We start from the raw sequence: 17,486 nt of genomic DNA on the forward strand, positions 1-17,486 counted from the left end.
TGGCGGCATGCGCCTGTAGTCCCAGCTACTCAGGAGGCTGAGGCAGAAGTGCTTGAACCCAGGATGTGGAGGTTGCAGTGAGCCGAGATCGCACCATCGTACTCCAGCCTGGCGATAGAGTGAGACTCCGTCTCAAAAAAAAAAAAAAAAAAAAAAAAATCTATGGAAGAACTTTATTAGCTGGTATCAGGAAAGAGTATATTTAACTTCACTGAAAAGGACTTACTAGGTGCAGCTGACATGGCTATGCTATGTGCTGTTATCATAAAGAATATGGAGACAGAAGTAAAAATTCTGGTTTTTCCCTTTTTGGGCCCAAATCCAACTACCTATTTTCTTTCAGATAAACATTTCTAGAAATCAGAGATCACTCCTTACCCCATCCCAACCCCCAAGTTCAGGTCAGAGTTAGTACTTTAAGCCAAAAGTAAGACTTAGTAAGAAACGTAATTCTTTAAAGAATGGCTAAAGAAGCTAAAATTTTATATTGGGACCAACAATCTACCTTTGCTTTAATGGTAGTATGCGCAGTGGTTATTGCTCTAATTTTGACAAATCTAGAACAAAGACTAATTTTTTTAAAAAGACTTTGAGTAAATTATTTTATTGTCAAAAGGTTAAAACTACTTCTTAGATAACCACTTTTAGTTATTACTGCTAATTTGTCTTTAAAACATAATTAAAATATTATTTTTTTTGTGTTACAGTCTTTCTACCAGGAAAATTATAATAAACATTACATTAAAAAAAAAAAAAAAGAATAGGTTTACCTTCTACTAACAGATCAATGTGTCATAAAACATGCAGTATGTCCAGGCACGGTGGCTTGTGCCTGTAATCCCAGCACTTTGGGAGGCGGAGGTGGTGGATCCACCTGAGGTCAGGAGTTCAAGACCAGCCTGGCCAACATGCTGAAACCCTGTCTCTACTAACAATACAAAAATTAGCCAGGTGTGGTGGCGGGTGCCTGTAATCCAAGCCACTCAGGAGGCTGAGACAGAACTGCTTGAACCCAGGTGGCAGAGGTTGCAGTGAGCCAAGATTGTGCCATTGCACTCCGGCTGGGATGACAAGAGTGAAGCTTCATCTCAAAAAAAAAAAAAAAAAAAAAAAACCAAACCAAAAACCAAAAAACACATGTAATCTGTTAGGGTCTATCTTATGTTTCTTTGATCTATCTACAGACACACACATATTCACACACCCCTCTGTCTTTTCTTCTCTCCCTTTAAAGATAAATAATGTAGTAGTATATAGCTCAGACACTGAGTCCTCAGAAACTTTCCAAATGCAATAGTCTAAGGCAGGTACCACAGAACACCAATCCAACAAATATTCAAAGTCATTTTCCAAAAAAAAATCAAACTGCTTTGGAGCCAGTCAACCAAATTTCTACACTGAGCACTTAGGCAAATCCTAAGTGCCAGCGAGTAAATCAAAGAGCTCAACTCAGGCTGGATGCAGTGGCTCATGCCTATAATCCCAAAACTTTAAGAGGCCAAGGTGGGTGGATCACTTGAACCCAGGAGTTCAAGTCCAGCCTGGGCAACATGCCAAAACCCCATCTCTACAAAAAATGCGAAAACTAGTTGGGTACGGTGGCATGCCTGAGGTCTCAGCTACTTGGGAGACTGAGGTGAGAAGACTGCCTAAGCCCAGGGAGGTCGAGGCTGCAGTGAGCCCTGACTCCAACACTGCACTCCATCCTAGATGACACAGTGAGATCCTGTCTCAGCAGGGGGGTACAGGGGATGAGCACAAATCCAAAAAAGTACATTTGGGCCAACAGATTTTTACCTAAAAGAATGAGCCCATTTCTGCTTTCCAGTTCCAAAAGTGCAGTAAAGAAGCACATGGTTTCACTCCCTGCCACAGAAAACCAAAAACAAATATGTAGCACTAAGATTATTACTAGTAATATCCTAGTACTCAAATATGAGGAGACAGTTCCTGAGCCACAGAGAAGTGAAAGTGCTGAGAATCAGACTTCCACATCTGCCACAACCCTACCCTCATTCTGCCCAGCACAACTCATGATTTCTACACTAAAAAAAGCGAGATTGAGGTAGACAACCAGCTTCCCCAGGATCCTGGGTTCCCTGACAAGACAATGCCTTAACCTACGGGAAGCATGGTGAATACATGAAAGGAAAAATATTCCCAAGGAAAGACAAAGGCGAAGAGGGGAGGCAGAAATGCTATCTCCAGCTCTGGAAATTCTGCTACGATTCGGTGAAAGGAGATGCCAAATCACAGTGGTTCAGCAGGACCACATAGGTCCCTTCATCATGAACTCCCACCTAGCCTTCCCCACTGCTGAGATACTCCCTTTGGGACCTTCCCCATTCAGGAGCAGCAGCATTTAGGTTGTTTACCAGAGCCATGGTGAACCTGTGCTTAAGGGGCCACCTAGAGCCAAAAAGGAGGCAGCGATCTAGCAGTGAAGAATCTCCAAGCAAATATATCCAATAAAAACCAAAATAAGCCAGATAGAGGAAACTAGAATCAATAACTAATCCTTCAATGCAAAGACATCAACTTATATCCACAAGAAATAACAGCAAACAGGGAACGATGACCTCCTCAAATGGACAAAAGCAAAGAACCCCAGTGACATGCTAATGTGAATTTGCTAACCAATAATTCAAAATAGTGGTTTTAAGAAAACTCAATGATCTTCAAGATAACACAGAAAAACAATTCAGAAATTTATTAAAGAAATTTAACAAAGAGATTGATTTTTTTTTTTTAGACTGAGTCTCACTCTGTCATCCAGGCTGGAGTGCAATGGCGTAATCTCGGCTCACTGCAACCTCTGCCTCCTGGGTTGCAGGAGGCAGATTCTCCTGCCTCAGCCTCCTGAGTAAGTGGGATTACAGGCACGTGCCACCACACCTGGCTAATTTTTGTATTTTTAGTAGAGATGGGGTTTCACCATGTTGGTCTGGCTGATCTCGAACTCCTGACCTCATGATCTGCCCACCTTGGCCTCCCAAAGGGTTGGGATTACAGGCATAAGCCACTGCACCCAGCCTGAAATAATTTTTAAAATTCAAACAAATATTAGAACTGAGAAATACATTTGCAGAACCAAAAAATTCACTAGAAGATCTAAACAGGTGATGAATCAAACAGAGGAAAGAATTGGTGAACTTAAAGACAGGTTATTTAGAAATAACCAGAGGAGAAAAAAGGAAAAAGAATGAAAAGGAACAAACACCACCTAGGAGATATAGAAGACTACCTCAAAAGACCAAATCTAGGAATTATTGTTGTTCAAGAGGGAGTCAAGTGCTAGCAAGGGGTAGAAAGCTGATTCTCAGAAGTAATAACAGACTTTCCAAAACCTAAGAAAGATACAAACACCAGGTACAGGAAGGTCAGGGAATACCAAACAGCTTTGACCCAAAAACAAAAACAACTACTCCACGACATACAATAATCAAACATTCAAAGTCAAGGTCAGAGACAAGATCCTAAAAGCAGCAAGAGGAAAGGGGCAAATAACATACAAAGAAGCTCCAATTTGTCTGGAAACGGACTTCTCAATGGAAACTATACAGGCCAGAAGGAAGTGGAACACGATTTTCAAACTGGTGAAAACAATGACCTAATTTCTTAAGACTACTCATGATAAAGTATAAGCCAGTATTTTCATATTGGGCATAAAAATCATCTGAGCTACCAGTTAAAGATGCAGAGCTCACGTCCTACCCCATATTTACCCATACATTAAGCCTGGGGAAGGGTCTGGGAATCTACAGTTTCTACTAACTCCCCAAGTAATTATGATGAAGGGAGTCTGTAGAACAAATCTGCTAAAAAAAAAAACTGGCTGAAACTCTCAGCTAGTACCACTTAAAACTTATAGGCTAATATGGTTAAAAAAAAAAAAAAAAAAAAAAAACCTAAAATAAGCAGTTGCTAAAACAAGGGTTTCCAATTACAGTCACAGAAGCAGATAGGAGACTGGTGTCTCCTAGTAGAGAAGCGGAAGGGATTCAAAAACAATGCTCTTTGTGTGGTTAGATTATTCAGAATTCAGGTTAAAGGAAGCACCGACAAGAGAGAACAGAAGAGAAATAAAAGAATGCCTTTTGTTTTTTTTTTGAGACAGAGTCTTGCTCTGTCATCCAGGCTGGAGTGCAGTGGCAACTATCTTGGTTAACTGCAGTCTCCGACTCCAAGGTTCAAGGAATTCTCCTGCCTCAGCCTCCCAAGTAGCTGGGATTACAGGCGTATACCATCATGCCCGGCTAATTTTTGTATTTTTAGTAGAGATGGGGTTTCTCCATATTGGCCAGGCTGGTCTCAAACTCCTGGCCTCAGGTGATCTGTCCACCTTGGCCTTCCAAAGTGCTGGAATTACAGGTATAAGTCACCACGCCCAGCCTAGAATGCCATATTTCAAATAACTCCAAGATGTTCATGATAAAAGAGAAAGGCAAATTGTGTGAACTGCTGAAGGCTGGACAATCTCCAGGTTGTATTTTAGGATTCACAGTAAGAAAAAGACAAAACGGGTGGCTCTCAGACTTGCGGCCACAGTGAAATTAGATGGCAAGGGCTAAAACTGTCATCATATCCTCAAATAATGTTCATCACCTAATTTGCTCAATCTCACACAAACCTCAAATCCTTAGTCATCACCTGTAAAGCCAGGAGCCATAGGCAGTGTACTTTCTGGGTGACTTATGAGTTTAAACTGGGAGTAGCTGACTAGAGTACCAGCCAAAACAAGTATGTGAATATAGGAGATCACATACCAAGGGCACTAGATACTACCGTTAGTTTAAAATCCTGCCTAAATTATCTTCCTCACAGTGAGATATGCATGTGTGTGTGTCTGTATGTGTGTGTGTTTTAAATGTATTTATGTGAATGGATCTTGTTGTGTTGCCCAGGCTGGCCTCCCTGAAAGAATGGAACCACACTAGGTGAGATTCATGATCTTATCTGGAATAAATATACTGCTAAATTAAACATGTAAACATGACTGGATACATGTTCACAAATGATAGTCACAGAAGACATTTTGCAGACAACTAAGGAAATCTGAATAACAAATGGGTATTAGTTGACATTAATCATTACTGTCAATTATTCTAAGGTATGATAATAGTACTGTGGTTATACAGTAGTACTGTGGTTACTTTTAGAAAATACTGCAAAATGTTAGCTATTATCTAATCTGAGTTGTAGATATATGAGTGATCACTATACTATTCTTTTAGCTTACTTAAAAATGTTGCTAACAGGTTGGGCACAGTAGTTCCTGCCTATAATCCTAGCACTTTGGGAGGCTGAGGCAGGAGGACTGCTAGTGCCCAGGAATTTTGAGACCAGCCTGGACAACCAGTGAGACCCTGTCACTACAAAAAAATTTAAAAATTAGCCGGGCTGGTGGCATGCATCTGTAGTCGCAGCTACTAGAGAGGCCGAGGCAGGAAGATCACTTGAGCCCCGAAGGTAGAGGTTGCAGTGTGACCTGTGATTGGATCAGTGCAGTCCAGCCTAGGTCACAGAGTGAGATCCTAGCTCAAAAAACAAAAAGCTCATAATAATTTGGGTGTGGGGGGAATGAAAGGGATACTTACGAGCATTCCTCAAAGACTTTGACCCTTTCACAGCCCTCAGGAGGTTCCCTTTTAAACATGTAACTGTTGTTAGGTTTTGGTGAGGTTGCATATTTGGGCAAAGGAGAATTGTTCCCATTCTCTGCAAGAAATGACATATTAGATTACTAACAAATACAACTACATAAATGTATAGTCATACTACATTTAATTGTTTTTGGACTATGCCCCCATGAACTACTTGAGGGAAGCAGCAGTGCTTTACTCATCAAGGAGATAATTAATGTTTGTTAAATAAATGCATAAACAAATACAGTATTTTATTTCACTTCCCCTTACAATTACCATAGCCTGAGCCTGTATCACATAACCCTCAGCACTGAACACTGATGTGGCTTGCTGCCTTACTTCTATTCTGCACAAAGCAAATGCACTCAAATATTACTTCCATTTTTCCCAGTACAAATATCTGAAATGGTTCTTCATTGGTTACTGATCACTATCTCTTGACCTGCACTTCAGAATTTCTCAATTTGATTTCTCTGCTCCTCTGGTTACAATCTTTGCTCCCGGTAGTCAGAGCCACTGGATGCCAAACATTTTCTTTTGCCTGTGAACTTCCCCTTACCTAAAAGGGGTAAGTTCTGTTTATTTTCCAAAACGTCCTTCAAAGTCTAGCTCTGATTCAAGTTTTTTGAAACCTTTCCAAATTAACCCTATCAGGAGGAACATTTCTTTACTCTCGATACTCTTTAGTGCTGATATCCTCAATTTGTATTTCATTAACTTAAAAATTTTAATATGCTAAATATCTGTTCTAAATTTTCTGTGTGTGCCAGCTAAGCTACAAACTCCTTGCTAGCAGTAGCACTACAACCCTGTTTTCCTACAAAAGAAATTCACAAAGGCCAACCAGTTACTAAAATCAAATACTTAGGACCCAACCTTTTTGAGTTTATTTATAGAATTCTACATGTTATTAATGTAGAAGTAGGCAGTATGGAAAATCAAGGGACAGATTTTATCTGACCCATGTTTTATCAGACCCAGAAGCTAGTAAGAAAAGTCCAAAGAATGACAGTTTACAACTGTCCACAGTTTAGAGTAACTTTTTCAGTGAATCGTCTGTCTTCTGCACTTGCTACGGTTTTAATTACTTAGGTGATTAGTAGTAGCCATTCCTAACAGCAGAGCACTTTGGCACATTTAACACAGTGTATGGAGGAGGTTCTAAATAAATGACTACTGAACTAAGCTTTAGAATTTATAGATGTCATTATTATTGCTTTCAAGTATATAACATAACCAGGATTAGGTTAAGAAAATACTGTCCTGACATAGATGCAAGGCTAATATTTGTTTTAAAAGGCAAGAACATTTGTAATTAACATTCAAACTGCTTCTATTTCCAGGTTATTTCTAAGGTATTTTAAGGTTATTTTTAAGAGCACCCTCCAACGTTTTACATCAGGCTTGCTTTGAACAATCATCCTGCATTGATATAAATCGGTTTAATCCTTGTTAAAAATGTCACAAATATAGATCCTGAAACACACTAACTTGAAGGCTTTGTATCGATTGAAAAAGCATTAAGGTAATAAAATCATGACTATCAGGTGACAGAGACCAAAGTGCTTTCAGAGCAAGTGCTCATCTCATTTATTCCAAAAAGAGTGTTTCTCACCAATAAGGAAATTGTATTAAAAAGTGCAAAAAAAGAAGTACAAATGTGTTCTGCTGGAAAATGAATAGAATGAATGATAAAACAGGAGGTATTCAGTTATCACCTAGCAGCACATTCCTCTAGCACTCTACCTTTATCTCTGGGATCAACAAGCAGGTCATCAGCTGAGCAAGGACTCTCCTCGCTACCTTCATTGGAAATGGTGAGGAACGATGTTGGGGACACGGACTGGGAGCGGCTGCTGTTGTTGCTTCCCCTCTCTGCCCCACCAGGGGTCTGTGTGTCGATGCTGCGTGTGCTGCTACTTCTCTGTACAAGGGGGGGTGGGGCACGATGGCCATCTGGAATATCTTGCGGCTGTTACATTTTAAAAACATATGTATATTTACCATTAATTTCAAATCACCAGCAATGCACCCAGTGTCAACCTTCCCATACAGTGCCAGAGACACAAATAAGAAATCCTTTCCTACTTATTAGGGCTTCATGTTGCACGTTAGTGACATCTCTGTCTAATCTGACTCCCCCACTGAGCGTCTTCAGTGAAGATTTTGTATTCCCAGGGCATGGCATACAGCAGGTGGCCAATGCTTGTTGAATAAATGAATTGCACTAAATCACTTATCATGTGCTAAGGGTTATTTTAAAAATTATGAGTGCCATGGTAAAAAAGGAGAAATGTAGGTGTAACACTAGGTTCCATATTAGAGGAAAAGGTTATTCATATTGTGAACTAGGGACACTGATGCTATGCCCTGAGAGGATTTTTTTTCAAATAAACCTTCCTAAATGAGGCAAAGGTTAATCACAGAAGTACTAATGACCAGGAGAAAATCAAGTACATACTCAGAGAAAAGCCTGTGTGGCTTGCTTAGCAGGGACACCAACTCCCTGCACACCTTTGATTAATTTACCTTTATTGTATCAGGAAATCTGTACCCTATCATGCAGAATGGAGGAGAGGGTGCAGGGAGCTGTGTTTTCTTTAAGTGAAACCAATCTTTTATCTTAAGGGAGACGATCTTAAGCATTAATACAATACTCAATTCCTCCTTCACTGAGGAATAGAGAGAGGCTTAGATAACTAAATATCCTGTGTGACATGGCTTTTAAACCTCAACAGTAATCTGTTTTACCTAGGAACCATTCTCAGGTGTATTCTAGTTAGTAAAGAGAATAAGCAGATCATTTCTTTTTTTCTGGAGACAGAGTCTTGCTCTGTCGCCCAGGCTGAAGTGCAATGGCATGATCTTGGCTCACTGCAACCTCTGCCTCCCAAGTTCAAGCGATTCTCCCTGCCTCAGACTCCCAAGTAGCTGGGAATACAGGCACGCACCACTACGCCCAGCTAATTTTTGTATTTTTTAAGTAGAGATGGGGTTTCACCATGTTGACGAGGTTGGTATCGAACTCCACACCCTCAGGTCATCTGCCTGCCTCGGCCTCCCAAAGTGCTGGAATTACAGGCGTGTGCCACTGTGCCTGGCCAAAAGATCATTTCTAACTGTACTTATGACATTGCCTAGCATGTCAACCAAAATCAAATAGTCACTGACATTCAAAAAAGGAGCAGATCCATGCTTAGAATGTCATGTAAACTTCCTTCCCCCATAATTAGTAAGCTAAACTTTTGTTAAATGGAATTAAAGCATATAAGAAATATATCACCTAATGGTTTCTAAATACAGACAAACAACAATAGTTTCTGTTCAATAATCCAAATTCAAGTCAGATCAGTTGCCTCTACGAAATGTAATGAAATAAAAACTTTTCATTCACCTGCCCAGGTCGAAGTTTTTCAAAAGAGGTAATTTTTGTTCTCTCTCAATGAGAAGGAAGAAACCCAAGTAAATATGGAAATCCAAACTATACATTTTTAATAATTAGAAGAGTTCAAGAATGATTTTAAGATACAAGATCACTTACTATAAGTTGCTCTTCCTTTTCCCCAGTCTCTTTAATTATTATTTCAATCTCCTGATTCAATCCTTCCACGCTATTCCGAAACCGGGAGCCTGTTGATTTGGTGATGGGAATTACAGGAATAAGTGCACTCTTTGGAACAGGAGCCTTAAGAAAATGGGATAGAGAAGAGAGGCTTAACTTTACCTTTTAGTTTTCTCGACTGAAGCATAATCCCAACAGACATAACTCAAAAATAAATCAAAGTTTACAGGCCTCACAAAAAGTGTGAGTGACCAAACCTGCTCCTTAGTATGTATGAATATAAGTTAAAACCCAAATCCCACACAATGAAGGTAGGATTTTGAAAATTTATTCACACCTGTGAATGACTACAAAGAAACAAAGGATAAAGAAATATAGTAAAAGAATGTCAACCTCAGAAATTCTTTTTTGACTGTAATAGAGCTCAGATTTCCAAATATAACTTTAAACTCTCCTAGTGCCACAGTGATACAGTTTGGATGTCTCACCTAAATCTCAGTTAAAATGTAATCTCCAATGTTGACGGTGGGGCCTAGTGAGAGGTGACTGGATCATGGGGGCAGATTTCTCATGAATGTTCAGTACCATCCCTCTTGGTACTGTGAAATTTGGTTGTTTAAAAGCGTGTAGCACTTCCCCCTTCTCTCTTGCTCCTGCTCAGCCATGTGACCTGTGTGCTTCCTTCCCCTTTGCCTTCTGCCATGATTTTGTTTCCAGAGGCCTCCCCAGACTCCCGAGTAAATGTCAGTGTCATGCTTCCTGTAGAGCCTGCAGAACTGTGAGACAATTAAACCTCTTTTTCTTTTTTTTTTTTTTTTTTTTTTTTTTGAGACAGAGTTTCGCTCTTGTTACCCAGGCTGGAGTGCAATGGCGCGATCTCGGCTCACCGCAACCTCCGCCTCCTGGGTTCAGGCAATTCTCCTGCCTCAGCCTCCTGAGTAGCCAGGATTACAGGCACGCGCCACCATGCCCAGCTAATTTTTTGTAGTTTTAGTAGAGACGGGGTTTCACCGTGTTGACCAGGATGGTCTCGATCTCTTGACCTCGTGATCCACCCGCCTCGGCCTCCCAAAGTGCTGGGATTACAGGCGTGAGCCACCGCTGTCTTTCTTTTTTGAGGCAGAGTCTCTCACTGACACCGAGGCTGTAATACAGTGGTGTTATCTGGGCTCACAGCAACCTCCGCCTTCCTGGTTCAAGCAATTCTCCTGCCTCAGCCTCCCAACTAGCTTTAACTACAGGCATCCATCACTAATTTTTTTTTGTATTTTTAGTAGACACAGGGTTTCACAATATTGGCACGGCTGGTCTCAAACTCCTGACCTTATGATCCACCCACCTCAACCTCCCAAAGTGTTGGGATTACAGGTGTGAGCCACCATGCCAAACCTCTCTTTTCTTTATAAATTACCCAGTCTCTGGTATTTCTTTATAGCAACATGAGAACTAATATATACATTTATATTCTGACAGGGGGAATTATTTTTGTTTTTGGTTTCATTTCTTCTAAGAAACAAAAACGACACTCATGTGCAGAACGTGCAGGTTTGTTACAAAGATACATGTGCCATGGTGGTTTCCTGCAGCTACTGACTAGTCCTCTAAGTTCCTTCTCCTCAACTCCCACATCCCAACAGGCCTTGGTGTGTGTTGTTCTCCTCCGTGTGTCCATGTGTTCTCACTGTTCAACTCCCACTTATGAGAACATGCAGTATTTGGTTTTCTGTTCCTGTTAGTTTGCTAAGAATGATGGCTTCCAGCTTCATCCACATTCCTGCAAATAACATGATCTAATTCCTTTTTATGGTTGCATAGTATTTCATGATGTATATGTACTGTATTTGCTTTATCCAGAGTATCATTGATGGGCATTTGGGTCGGTTTCATGCCTTTGCTATTGTAAATAGTGCTGCAATAAACACATACATGCAATGAGACTGCTGGGTCAAATGGTATTTCTGGTTCTAGATTCTTAAGGTATCACCATACTGTCTTCCACAATGGCTGAACATTCATAATTTACATTCCCAACAACAGTGTAAAAGTGTTCCCGTTTCTCCACAGCCTTGCCAGCATCTATTGTTTTCTGACTTTTAAACAACTGCCATTCTGACTGGCATGAGGTGGTAGCTCATTGTGGTTTTCATTTCTCTGAGGATCAATGATATTGAACTATTTTTCATTTTTTTTTTCATGTTTGTTGGCCATGTAAATGTCTTCTTTTAAGAAATGTCTGTTCGTTTCCTTTGCCCGTTTTTTGATGGTGTTTTTTCTCTTGTAAATTTAAGTTCCTTACAAATTCTGGATATCAAACCTCTGTCAGATGGGTAGAATACAAATTTTCTCCCATTCTGTAGGATGCCTGTTCACTCTAATGACAGTTTCTTTTGCTGTGAAGACGCTCTTTAATTCAATCCGATTTGTCAGTTTTGGCTTTTGTTGCCATTGCTTTTGCCGTTTTCGTCATGAAGTCTTTGCCCATGCCTATGCCCTGAATGGTATTGCCTAGGTTTTCTTCTAGGGTTTTTATGGTTTTGGGTTTTACAGTTAAGTCTTTAATCCATCTTGAGTTTCAGTTTTCTGCATATGGCTAGCCAGTTTTTCCAGCACCATTTACTGAATAGGAGATCCTTTCCCCATTGCTTGTTTTTGTCACGTTTGTTGAGGATCAGATGGTTGTAGATGTGTGGTGTTATTTCTAAGGTCTCTGTTCTGTTCCATTAGTCTCTATGTCTGTTTTGGTACCAGTGCCACGCTGTTTTGGTTACTGCAGCCTTATAGTATAGCCTCCAGCTTTGTTCTTTTTGCTTAGGATTGTCTTGGCTATACAGGGTCTTCTTTGATTCTACATGAAATTAAAAATGTTTTTTTCTAATTCTGTAAAGAATGTCAATGATAGTTTGATGGGAATAGCATTGAATCTATAAATTACTTTGGGCAGTATGGCCATTTTCATGAAATTATTTATTTAACAAAACAACTTCCAAAATCTATGTAGAAATTTTAAAATTAAAAATATTTTTATTGTCACAGTATTACTTTTGAAAAGAACTATCTGATTATATAATTACAGAACATTGTTTCCTGATAAGACACTCAAAATAAAATATGAATCAAGCATTAATAGAGGTATCCGCCAAAGCTAGTAACAAAAGTTACAAAATGCCAGATGAACAACTTGTAAATTCTTCTGTCTGGAAAAGAAATGTGATTAACCCATCTTTATTTAGGAAAGTTTCTTTGGAAAACCTCTTTCAGGAAGAGGTGGGCAAGAAGACAAAGGTAACAGGGCCTCTAATCAATGACCATTAGTTTTATTCCCTGTTAACCCTGCTGTCTGATATAAAGCTTAGTGTTAAATCTGTATTTCTCCTTTTATTACTGCTCCCCTTTAAAACTTAAAAAAAAAAAAAAAAGCATAATACAATAAGAATCCTTGGCAAACGCAAGAAATTTGTGATTTAAAAAGGCCAAGGGGAAGCTCCATGTAGAAGTGCTAAGAGCATATCTCCATTGCTCAGTTAGTATTGGGTCCTCATATGTAACACAGGACACAGCAACCTACCTCATGGCTTTAAGAATAAAATGGCAGGAAACCTGGTATGGTGCCTGGCCTCTAAAACATAAACGCTCAGAAAATAGTAGCTGCAATTTTTATTTTGTATTTTTCCTATTATGTATTGTATTCTTAAAATATCTTTTCACATTTTTCAAGTGTCACTTATTTTCTTTCACATATAATGTCTTCCAATTTTTCCCTTTTTATAAATCTCTGTTCCCACATTCCCCACAGCCACAAGCTTCTATATTACTTATTCCCTTTACTTCCATCTCTTCTTTCTGTTCCCTTTTCCAATCTCAGCATCTACTACCAAAGGAAAGAAAAATCTTAAATTTGGGTGTTCTATAAGTTCTATAGAGAAAATTTATATAATTTTCAAAAATCCAACTTATATTTTTGAACCATTCTCCATAGTGTAGATCTTCGGCACACTGATATGCAATTTTCATAACTTTTTTTTTTTGAGACAGAGTCTCGGTCTGTCTCCCAGGCTGAAGTGCAGTGGCACAATCTCGGCTGAGATACAGTTGAGCTATAAACTTCAAGTAACAGAGTGATCTGTGAAGAATGATGCAATTTTTAGGTGAATTGTAAAATAATTTTGGAAATTTGCAAACAGAAAATTATGGGACTAAAGCTTGACCTATATGTCTTCAAGGCTTTAGCCCTTACATATACATTTTGATTCTCCCTTTCCTCAAATATAAACAAATTATATGTGCATAGAGAAACCTACACACCTAATTTCTCAACATCTTCTGTTCCACCTACTGGAACAAGTTCATATACCCCAGATATTTCACCAAAGCACGAACTTAAAGAGGACTCTTCTTTTGTCTCTGTTTATTCAAACAAAAGCCCAATACATGCATATAAAACAGGCATACACACATTTATTTACATTTCACCCAGCAAAAAGAAAAACTATCTTCCTAAAATATCAGAAGCAAGCTACTCCTGGGAATAGAGATGGTATTTTTTTCTTTTGGATTATTTTTCTACAATTAACCTGAGGAGAGAAACTATGTCTTATTAATAATCTCTATAGTGCCACTGCCAAGCACACAGCCTAGAACATACAAGATGCTTGTTCAACAAGGCTGGTATATGGATGTGTGCATCCCCTCAAAATCATGTTGAAGCCCTGCCAATGTGGCTGTATGTGGACATGGGGCATCTAAGGCAGTTTTGTTTTTGTTGTTGTTCTTGTTTGAGACAGGGTCTCCACTTGTTGCCCAAGCTATGCAGTGGCATGATCTTGGCTCACTACAACCTCTGCCTCCCGGGCTCAGGTGATCCTCCCACCTCAACCTCCCAATTAGGGATTACAGGTGCATGCCACCATGCCTGGCTAATTTTTTTTTTTTTTTTGGTAGAGACAGGGTTTCACCATGTTGCCCAGGCTGGTCTCAAACTCCTGGGCTCAAGCAATCAGATGGCCTCAGCCTCCCAAAGTGCTGAGATTACAAACACAAGCCACCATGCCCCGTCCAACAGGACACTAAAGAGATCCCTCCCATCCGCATGCACACAAAGAAGAACTCATATAAGCACACAGCAAGAAGGGAGCTGTCTGCAACCCAAGGGGAGAACCCTTAACCAAATAACAATCCTGCTGGCACCTTGATCTTGGACTTAAGAATCTCCAGAACTGGAAGGTAAATTTGTTGTGTAAAGTCAACTACTCTATGTATAATAATTTGTTACGTCAGCCTGAGGAGACTAATACACTCACCTTTAGTTTCTTTATTTCTACAGTTTTCAATAGACTTAAGAATGTATTTAAAACATAAGCCAGAGATATAGTGATCCAGAGAACTTGAATGTGTCCATAAAAAGTCGTCCCTGAGAAACTATTTTTAACTGTCATCTTTTTTTATTTAAATAATCTTAAAAATATAATTAGAGACGGGTCTCACTATGTTGCCCAGGCTGGTCTCGAACTCCTGGCCTCAAGTGATCCTCCCAGTCTTGGCCTCCCAAAGTGCTGGGATATAGGCATGAGTCACTGTGCCTGGCCTGGCATTGTTTTATTGCAAAAGTAAAAAAAATATTCACTGAAGAAAGAAAAATAAATAGATGTCAATTACCAGAGGTAACAACTATTAATAATTTTATAAAAACTATTTTATCTAGTCTTTTTTCTTCTATATATGTATACACTTTTAAAAAGAAACAGATTGTACTTAGTGTTCTGAACCCAGTGCATTTTTTTAAACATCATACTGTATCTGTAACTTAGCTCTGTGCTTTAAAACGTTTAACCAAATCACTTTTATAAGTGCATAGTATTTCATTTTATGAGTACATTACATAAGAAATCAATGCTCTATTAAACAAATAATTTTCAATTTTTTCACGATTACAGAACCATACCATCATGAACATCCTTTTAGACAATTATTTGCACACATACTTAACTACTTCTTTAGAATAGATTCCTGGGGTGGGGAAACTATTGGTACAAAGGATAGGAAAGATTTTTCAGGACTTTGATTCACAATGCCAAACTGACCAGTAAAATATTTTTACTCCTTATATTTTTATCTGCACTCTATGAATATATATGTTTCACAAAACTGTCTAAACTGGATTTTTTCTAAAACTTTGCTAAGTTTCATAAACTAAGAGTGGTCTCATTCCTTTAGTTTATATATTGTAGAGCAAATGAAAGTAAATTTTTAAAATGATAGCTAGTCATTTCTTCATTTTGTAGCAAGGAATGTATCTGTTTTTTCCTCACTTGAGAAACCCTCTTCACAGTGCTTACATATGAACTGTTTATACTATACACTAACAATGTATTTTAATTCTCATTATTCAAAGTATGAGTTATTTCAACATTTTTCAAAGTATATTTAAGAGTCATTTCTATATACTTCTTGACATGTCTGTTCACCCTTTTCTTAGGTTTTTAGTCATTTGTTCCTCAGTTTTTTTGATACATAGCACATATTTATGGGGTATATGTGATATTATGATACATGCATATAATGTGTAATGATCAAATCAGGCTATTCAGAATATTCATAAACTTACAAATTTCTTTGTGCTGGAAGCATTTCAAATCTTCTCTTATAGTTAATGATATATGCAATAAATTATTGTTAACCAGTCACCCTACTGTGCTATCAAACATTAGAACTTATTCCTTCTATCTGAAGGTGTATTTGTTTCCATTAATCAACCTCTTTTCATCCATGACCTCCCACCCCCAGTGACCCCGGCCCTTCCCAGCCTCTGGTAACCATCCTTCTACTCTCTACCTTCATGAGATCAATTTTTTTAGTTTCTCCATGAGTGAGAAAGTGTGCTATTTATCTTTCTGTGTCTGGCTTATTTCACTTAACGTGACCTTCAGTTCTAATTCATGATGCTGCAAATCACAGAATTGTATTAGTATACACACACAATGGACTCATAATACTAATGGAATACTAATCCTAATAATACTAAGTATGTATATACACACACACACCACATTTTTCTTTATTCAACTGTTGAGCACTTAGGTTGATTCCATACATTGGCTACTGAGAGTGGCTGCAATAAACATGTGAGTGCAGGGTATCCCTTTGATACGTTATTTTTTTGTCTTTTTGATAATAGCCATTCTAACAGGGTTGAGATGACATCTCATTATGGATTTAATTTGCATTTCCCTGTTGACTAGTGAAGATGAATATTTTTTCATATACCTGTTGGACATTTACGTCTTTTCAGAAATATCTAGTCAGATTGTTTGCCCACTTTTTAACAGGATCACTTGTTGGGTTGGTTTGTTACTCAGTTCCTTGAATATTCTGGATATTAGTTCCTTGTTGGATGAATAGTTTGCAAATGTTTTCCTCCATTCAACAGGTTATCTCTTCTGTTGTTTCCTTTGCTGTACAGAAGCTTTTTTATTTAATATAGTCTCATTTGTACATATTTATTGTTACCTAGGTTTTTGTAGTCCTAGACATAAAATCTTTGCCTAGACCAATATGCTGAAACATTTCCCATTCAGTCCTGGGCTTTTCACTGTTGGGACACTTTATATTACTGATTCATTCTCATAACCAGTAACATGGTTTGCTCAGGTTTTCTGCTTCTTCCTGGTTCAATCTTGGTAAGCTGTATGTGCCCATGAAATTACTCATTTCCTCTAGGTTTTCCAATTTGTTAGTATATAGTTGTTCATACATCTTTAATAATCTTTCGTCTATTAATTTTAGGTTTGGTTTGTTCTTGGTTTTCTAGTTCCTTGAGGTAAACTCTTCAGATTGTTTATTTGAAATCTTTTTTTTAAATGTAGGCATTTATTGGTATAAACTATCCCCTTAGCAATTCTCATACTGTGTCTCATAGGTTTTGGTATGTTGTACTTCCATTTTCATTTGCTTCAAGAAATTTTATTTCCTTCTTAATTTCTTTATTGATCAATGGTTATTCGGGAGCATGTTGTTTAACTTCCATGTATCCATACAGTTTCCAAATTTCCTCGTTATTCATTTCTAGATATAGTCTGTGATATGAGAAGATATTTGATAATTTCAATTTTTAAAAATTCATTGAGATTTGTTTTGTGGCCTAACATATGGTCTATCCTGGGGAATGTTCCATGTGCTGCTATGTATATGTGTATTCTGGAGCTATTGGATGAAAAGTTCTGCAAATGTCTGTTGGTTCAATTTGATCTACAGTGCAAATTAAGTGCAGTATTTCTTTGTTGACT

General features: G+C 38.4%; 1 protein-coding gene across 1 annotated transcript in view; it reads right to left on the bottom strand.

Moving 5' to 3' along the window:
- The window catches only part of FAM117B (family with sequence similarity 117 member B), a 131,529-nt gene that overhangs the window by 3,552 nt on the left and 110,491 nt on the right, over window positions 1–17,486 (bottom strand). The window contains exons 5-7 of the mRNA XM_032278622.1: window positions 9,187–9,330; window positions 7,392–7,617; window positions 5,598–5,718 (exon numbers count right to left, since the gene is read on the bottom strand). Coding sequence (XP_032134513.1) covers window positions 5,598–5,718; window positions 7,392–7,617; window positions 9,187–9,330 — 491 coding nt within the window. The remainder of the gene's footprint in view (window positions 1–5,597; window positions 5,719–7,391; window positions 7,618–9,186; window positions 9,331–17,486) is intronic.

Source organism: Sapajus apella, unplaced genomic scaffold (genome assembly GCF_009761245.1).
Source record: "Sapajus apella isolate SASKATOON/1434 unplaced genomic scaffold, GSC_monkey_1.0 scaffold10, whole genome shotgun sequence".
Taxonomy (NCBI): domain Eukaryota; kingdom Metazoa; phylum Chordata; class Mammalia; order Primates; family Cebidae; genus Sapajus; species Sapajus apella.